This window comes from Balaenoptera musculus, chromosome 20 (genome assembly GCF_009873245.2).
Source record: "Balaenoptera musculus isolate JJ_BM4_2016_0621 chromosome 20, mBalMus1.pri.v3, whole genome shotgun sequence".
NCBI classification, from domain to species: Eukaryota; Metazoa; Chordata; class Mammalia; order Artiodactyla; family Balaenopteridae; genus Balaenoptera; species Balaenoptera musculus.
This window is the reverse complement of record NC_045804.1, coordinates 12758599-12766040: the sequence shown is the minus strand read 5'-3', so window position 1 is coordinate 12766040 and position 7442 is coordinate 12758599. Positions and strand designations below refer to the sequence as shown.

At 57.0% G+C, this 7442-nt stretch overlaps 1 protein-coding gene across 1 annotated transcript; it reads right to left on the bottom strand.

The window, feature by feature from the left end:
• Nucleotides 1-849: 849 nt before the first annotated feature.
• UTS2R (urotensin 2 receptor) lies at nucleotides 850-5667 on the bottom strand. Its single transcript, XM_036835885.1, has 3 exons — nucleotides 5572-5667; nucleotides 4797-4970; nucleotides 850-2451 (listed from the first exon to the last, which is right to left on the bottom strand). Exon 3 carries the CDS (start codon nucleotides 2365-2367, stop codon nucleotides 1213-1215), a length of 1155 nt encoding a protein of 384 aa, XP_036691780.1. The 5' UTR covers nucleotides 2368-2451; nucleotides 4797-4970; nucleotides 5572-5667; the 3' UTR covers nucleotides 850-1212.
• Between the last annotated feature and the right edge of the window lie 1775 nt (nucleotides 5668-7442).

Here is a 7442-nt window from a genome sequence, read left to right as displayed (position 1 = left end):
AAACATTTGGGGTCCCAAGTTGCACTGGTGGCCTTAGACCCCATACTTAGGGGCCAGCGGGGAGGGAGGTGTAGATCTCCACCTGCCCACACGTTAGGATCCTGTCAGGGTCTTGAAAGGGGTCCAGGAGGGGCCTGGTCGGTGGTGAGTCTGATGTGCAGCCAAGGCTGAGACCCAGCTGTGGGATGTGAGCTGGGGCCACAATGTGGAGTGTACAGGCCACTGCACGGTGGGGTAGGGGTGGGGAGAGGTCCAAAACCTTTCCCTGTGGTCAGGCTCTCTGCGGGCAGGGCCCAGTGGTCTTGATGTCCACAGGAGGCCCAGCTCGGATGCTGCACACATGAGATAAACCCCTACGTGTGTTGTACGATCCACCCCCTGCCTGACTCCCACCCCACCAGGTCTGGGGAGGGAGAGGCAGGTGAGCTGCCGAAGGGAGAGGAATTCTGGCTCATGGTTTCAGTTTAGGTGCCGAGTTCCTGCCCTGGAGTGATGCCCCAGCTGCCCCTCCTCCCTGAGCAGGTTGAGGCTGCTGGCTCCCTGCCTCGCCCCAGGTCTCAGGCCCCACATCCAGGGCCCTGCTCAGGCCTGGTGGCACCCGCCCACCGTGTCAGGAAGGCCGAATGGCTGGACGTGTCTCCTCCCCAGCCAGGTGGACAGGCTCATCCAAGTGCGGGGGGACGTCCTAGGGGTCCTGCCTCCGTTGGCATCCCACCCACACTGCTGCGGCAGGACAAGGCTCGAAGAGCTCAGAGTTTATTGTTCCAGGTGCTGAAGCTGTGAGGGGTGGAGCCACATGGGAGCCGGGAGGGATGGGGAGAGGGCCATGCACCAGCCAGGAGGAGGGTCCCATGCAGGCAGCCTGTGTGCCTACACGCTGTCACCTGCCAGTGTGTGCCCCGCCACGCGTCATGTAGGCGCTCACATCTGCTGCAGTGAAGACTCCACTCGCCACCGTTTTCAGAAGCTGGTCCTGGGCCTGAGCCTCCTACAGACCCTCACAGATGGATGGGGCAGGGGAGACTTCTGGGCATTACGGGGAAGGTGGCTAGGCTGATGGAGCTGAAGTGAGTGATGGGAAAGGGAGAGCAGGGAACTTTCTGGAAGAGGACTGAGGAAGAGAGGCAGTCAATGGGGGAGTCCAGGAGTGGCCTGGCTCTGGGGGGCCACTCCCCACCCCCAGTCCAGCGCCCACGTGGAGGCCAGGGACGCTCAGGTGCAGAGCCCCCTAGGGGCCGCCTGGGACAGCGCGATGGTCTCGCTGGCCTGCTGGCTGCTGGAGGACAGCGAGCGGCCTGAGCCGCGCTGGCAGCCGGTGCGGCCCTGCGGGAAGCTGTGGATATCCACGGGCCGGTGGGCGCCCCTGCCTTGGAGCGAGCGCTGGCGGTAGTCGCGGTAGTTCTTAGTGAGCAGCGTGTAGAGGAAGGGGTTTACGCAGCTGTTGCTGTAGGTGAGGCAGGTGGTCAGGTAGTTGACGATGCGGGCGGAGCGGGGCGTGAGTGGCGGGGTCCCGCGGTACTGGGTGAGGAGCTGCCACAGCCAGAAGGGCAGGAAGCAGGCCCAGAAGAGCAGCACGATGCCCAGGATGAGGTAGAGCACCCTGGGGTTGGGTAGCCGCCGCGTCTGCGTGAAGGAAGCCCGCTGCGACTGCCAGTAGGCCCGGGCCAGGCGGACGTAGAGCAGCCCGATGACCACACCGGGCCCCACGATGCTGGTCCCGAAGAGCAGCGTCAGGTAGGTGCGGTGGGCGCGCTGGCCCCAGGCTGGCAGGCAGAGGCTCTTGTGGCCCCTGCGGACCAGCCGGATGGCCAGCATCATGGGCAGTGCCAGCAACAGCGCCAGCAGCCACGTGCCCAGCGCCAGGACCTTGCGGTAGCCCTTGGAACGCTGCACCATGTCCAGTGGCCTCACCACGGCAGCATAGCGCTCACTGCTCATGAGGGTCAGGGTGAAGATGCTGGCGTGCATGGTCAGGAAGTCCAGGCTGAAGAGGACACGGCAGCCCACGTCGCCGAAGTGCCACGCCTTGGTAACATAGGTGGCCACGATGAAGGGGATGCTGAGCAGGTAGAGCAAGTCCGCCAGCGCCAGGTTGATGACGTAGACGTACATGGAGGCCGAGGTGTGCAGGAAGCGGCACATGACAGCCAGCGTGTACAAGTTGCCCACCACGCCAACCACGCCCATGGCCGAGAGCACCACCCCAATGGTGCCCGTGGCCACCAGGTCCTCCAGGGAGCTGGGCTCCGCTGGGCTGGCCCACGAGCTGTTGAGAGATGCATTGGGGGTGCCAGGCGGCTCGGGCATGGGGCTGCCTGTCGTAGCCAGCATAGGGAACCTGCTCAGTGGCTCTGGACTCAGCGCCATCTCTGCCGCCTCACACTGGGCTTGGGGCTGGGGCCTGCTGCTCCTTTAGGCAGAGAAGGGGCATCTGTGGATGACAAGCTCGTCCTGCGGGAGAGGATGCCCATTAAAGATGCAGGTCAGGGGGCTTCCCTGGTGGCGCAGTGGTTGAGAATCTGCCTGCCAATGCAGGGGACACGGGTTCGAGCCCTGGTCTGGGAAGGTCCCACATGCCACGGAGCAACTAGGCCCGTGAGCCACAATTACTGAGCCTGCGCATCTGGAGCCTGTGCTCCGCAACAAGAGAGGCCGCGATAGTGAGAGGCCCGCGCACCGCGATGAAGAGTGGCCCCCGCTTGCCACAACTAGAGAAAGCCCTCGCACAGAAACGAAGACCCAACACAGCCAAAAATAAATAAATAAATTAATTAATTAATTTAAAAAAAAAAGAGATGCAGGTCAGGCACCCCCTCCCACTTCCAGGAGGCCGTGAGAGGACACAGTTCCCACTGGGCTAGGGAGGCCTGCAGAGGGATGGGGTTCGCCAACTGCAACACCCCCTTGGGGACTCTTCGTTCAAAACTCTAACACTCTGCCTTGTTTCCCCAGCTATGTAGGGGGACCACCTAGACCAGCTGCTCCCCATGCGTGCCCCGGCAGCACCCCCACCCTGGGCCTCAATGCAAGTCCAAAGGCCTCTGGGCTGGCTGGACTTTTTTTTTTTTTTTTTAATTGAACACACAGAGTTTTATTTTACCAACTCAAATTTTCAACTTATCAAATTATAACAGTTACCTCAGGGCTGCAAGGGACCGTCTCGTTTTACTGTGTGCATTTACTGCCTGAATTTGTTGTAATGAGCATGTATTTTGTAATGAAACCTTTTTTTCTAGCAGGCAACTCTCTCAGACAATTCACCGGAGTGTCTTGTCAGTCTTTATATTCTTTAGCATCTTAAACATTAAAACATTCTTTGAATTCAAGATAAGTACCTTGATACATAGACCAAACTGAGCTGAGGACTGGAAGACTGATCGAGTGTGTTATTTAGAAATTGCAGTTGGGAGCACGAGCAGACATTTTAACAAATTGCTGGACTGCCTTTGATGGGGCCTTTAGCTTTTGGACTTCCCTTCATGCTTAGCAAAGTGCACTGAGGAGAAGTATCTTTGGTGCTCCAGTTTCTCTGAAATCAGGATACACTGCTACCCTTTGCAGCAGCTGCCTAGAATCTGGCTGGACTTTTCTGAAAACCAGAGTGCAGCAGGCAGCCCGCGGGGGTGGGGTCAGCAGTGGATGGAACCAGGAGTCCTCCCTAGGCCTCCTCACTTCCTCATCTGTGAAGGGCAGGGAGGCCGTGCTGACCCCTGCATCCTTTCTCCCAATTTATTTCTCCTGTATGTTTTAAAAAATACATTTTGTTCAGATTGCAAAAGTAGTACCTGCTGACTTTAAAGTTCAAATAGGAAAATACGTTTGGTAAAGAGGGGAAAGCCCTTGTAACCTCTCTTTATCCACATGCGGAAAACGAGCCTTGATGCCTACCTCCCACCACACGTGAAAATAATTCAAGATGGACTGTGCACCTGTATGTAACAGAGTGAATCAATTAATTAATCAAGTTCTGGAAGAAACATAGGAGAATATCTGCATGACCTTGGGAAGGCAAAGATTTCTCAAAAAAAAAAAAAAAAAAGAGCAAGAAATACTTGCAATAAAAGACCCATCAAGTGGATTTCATTAAAATTGAGAACTTCACTGAGAGAGTAAAAAATGTAAACCATGGACTAGGAAAAGATTATCAGAAGACATATATCAGACAAAGAACTAGTAATCAAAATATATGAAAGAACTACAAATCAATAAAGACTAATGACTCATTTGGAAGAAAAAAAAAAAAGACAAGATTTGAATAGGAAATTCTCAAAAGAAGATGTCCAAATGGCCAAGAAGCACATGAAAGGATGCTCAACATCATTAGTCATCCAGGAGATTAGGGTATAAACCTCTGCACCCTCACCAGGATGACTGGAATCAAAAAGGCAGATCCCAAGTGCTGGGAGGATGTGGAGGAACCAGATTCCTGAACTGCTGGAGGGGCCATAGAATGGTGCAGCCCCTGTGGAAAGCAATCTGGCACCATCAAAAAAATAAAGTTGGACACATGCATGTCCTCTCATGCAGCAGTTCCACTCTTAGGTTCGTGTCCAAGAGAAATGAGTGCAAATGTCCACAAAAATCAAGAGTGAGAATTTTCACAGCAGGCAGGAGCTGGAAACCACCCAACTGTCCATGAATAGTAGTGTGGATAAAGAAACTGTGACCCCTCCATAAAAATGCTCTGAGATGATGAAGAAGATGGAATTACCCTACAATCAACAACTTGATGAAACTCAAATATGCTATGTTGAGAAAAACAAAACAGACACAGAGTACACTGTGATTCCATTTACCTGAAGTTTGGGAGCAGGCAAAATCTCTATGATAGCTGTTGCCGGGGTGTCAACTGGTAGGGGGCACTGGAGAGCACTCTGAGGGATGGACTTGTGCTGTGTCCTCATGTGGTGGTGGTTACACAGGTGTAGACACGTGTAAAAACTCACGGAGTTGCACGTCTATGACCCGTACTGTGTGAAAATTGCCGTCATAAGAAAAAAAGACCTAAAACTGGAAATACTTGAACTGAGAGGAGAGGCCCCTCTATTGCCCCATCTCCCCACATCCAGGGAAAACACTGGCACCAGGTTTTTTCCCTCTACAGGTCCAGCGTTCACACTAACACGGATAAACTCGGAGCGTGCACCCGACGTGGTCTGAGCCCTCCGTGCAGAAGGGAACCTGAGTGCAGAGATGCCGCCCCAGACCCCCTCTCCGCGGGACCCGGCCCAGCCTCGAGTCTGGCGAGGGCAGCTGGGGGCCTTCCTACTGGCCGGAGGCTCCCTCTCCGGCCGCCGCCCCCCGGGGGTCAGGGTTCCGGAGCCCTCCCCCAGGGGCTGCAGCGAACCGAGCCGAGGGCGCCCCCGGGAGGGACGCGAAGCCCTCGCCGAGCCCGCGGCGCGCACCTCACCGCTCGCCACCCGAAGCGCCGCACATCCTCCCCGAGGCGCGAGGAGGGCTCAGTGGCCCTGCGATCCTACCTGGCACAGTGCGGGCCGGCGGGGAGGGCGCCCCGCGCACCAGGTCCCGGCCCCCGCCCCCGCCCCGCACCCTCTCAGCGCCCATGCCCACCTCGGTCACTGGGCCATCAGGTCTGTGCGCCGAGCCCCGGGGTCGCGCTCGGGACGTCCTCCTCGCCGCCACGCGTCTCCGGGAAACTTCCCGAGGGCTCCGTCCCGGACGGGAGCGCGGAGGAGCGTGCGGGGTCCCAGCGGCGCGTGGTGGAGGGGAGCCCGCCCGCCGGTCCCGCCGGGAGAGCCTCTCTCCGCGCCCAGGCCCCTGTCGCCGCCGCCACCTGCCCGGCCGCCAGCTGGGAATGCGCCGCGGCCCTGCGCCCGGCCTGGGCATTAATAACCCGGGGGGGGGGGCCGCGGGAGGGAGGGGGGGCGGGGATGCGCTGGGGCGGCTGGGGAGGCGCGGGGATGGGGGAGGGCAGCCGGCGCGGGGGCGGAGGGGGGCGCAGGGAAGGGGGCAGGTCACGCCTCGGCCGTGGGGTGAAGCCGAGTCCAGGCAGGTTGCAGCCCTTGCGCGGGGCGTCTCTGCTTCCCTTCGCCCTCTGCACCCCACCCCTCAGTTTCCCAGGCACTGAGCGGTTGTCAATCAAGCCCTGGACCCTCCCGTGCACCTGGTGGGGACACAGTGAGGGGGTGGTGGTTCTGAGACACCAAGGCGGGGCCGCGACCCAGTGGCATTAATGACATTCATAATGTGCACTCGTCACTACTTCCAAAACCTTTTATCAACCCAAACAGAAATTGTCCCCATTAAACAACTCTGCATCCCACCCCCGCAGCCCCTAACAACCACTATTCTCCTTCTGTCTCCATTTTTTATTTGACTACTCTAGGAACCCACCTCCTGTGAGTGGGATCATACAGTTTTTGTTCTTTAGTGTCTGGCTTCTTTCACTTACTGTGATGTCTTCGAGGTTCCTCCATGTTGTAGCAAGTGTCAGAGTTTCCTTCCTTTTCAAGGCTGAATACTATTCCGTTGTTTACACACCACATTTGTTTATCCCTTCATCTGTGATGGACTCTTGGGTTGTTTTCCCCTTTTGGTGATGGTGACTAGTGCTGCTATTTTGATTCACAATTTCCTGTTCCTTTTATGGATCATATTTATTCCTTTATCTCTTTGAAAAATCCTAACCATCATTAATTGTCAGGTCTTTTTCAGATGACTCCATTTTCAGGGAGCCTGGGACCCTCTGAGCACTGCTCTCCACTCCTCATTGACAGATGGGGACCCTGAGCCAGAATGCTCTTGGCATGGGGGTGTGCCTGAGTCACACCACCGCAGCTCGCAGACAGGTGGACTCATGGACAGGTCTTGCTCTCATCCTCCTGCTCTCTGGGCAGGTATTTCAGGCTGGTCGGCCTCATGGTGTTCAGGCCCATCTGCTGCCTTTGGTCCAAGCACCCTGTAACCCAGAGTGGGCCCAGGCTACAGAGAGAAACCTCCAGGAACACAGCCAGGGCCAGCTGCCAGGGTCACTGAGCAGCCCAGCTTGACACAGGCCCTCAAGGCCACAGGCCAGGATGTATGGATGACCAAGGATAGCATCTGCTTAAGTGTTGGTCAGCTCCCTGCCCATCTCAGAGAAGACTTGGTCTCATCTCCTGGTCATGATGTCCTGCAGAGCTGCAGGCCACACAGCCCATGGCCTTCTCTCTATTTGCACCACGAGGGAAGGACAGACACCCATCCAGCACGCATGCTAGACAGAGCCCATGGACGGTAGGGTAGGGGCTGGGCTGTCCTAAGTGTGAAAAACAGAGACCAAGGGTGGAGGAGGGAGATATTGCAAGACACGAAGGTGCTGGTGGCCGGTATGTCCCCTCAAGGGGTGCCATCAGGGAGATACCTGAGAACCTTCCTTTACGGCACAGAGTCCTCAGCCTGGATCTGAGAGGATCCAAGTGGCCGCAGAGGTCGGAGGGGCG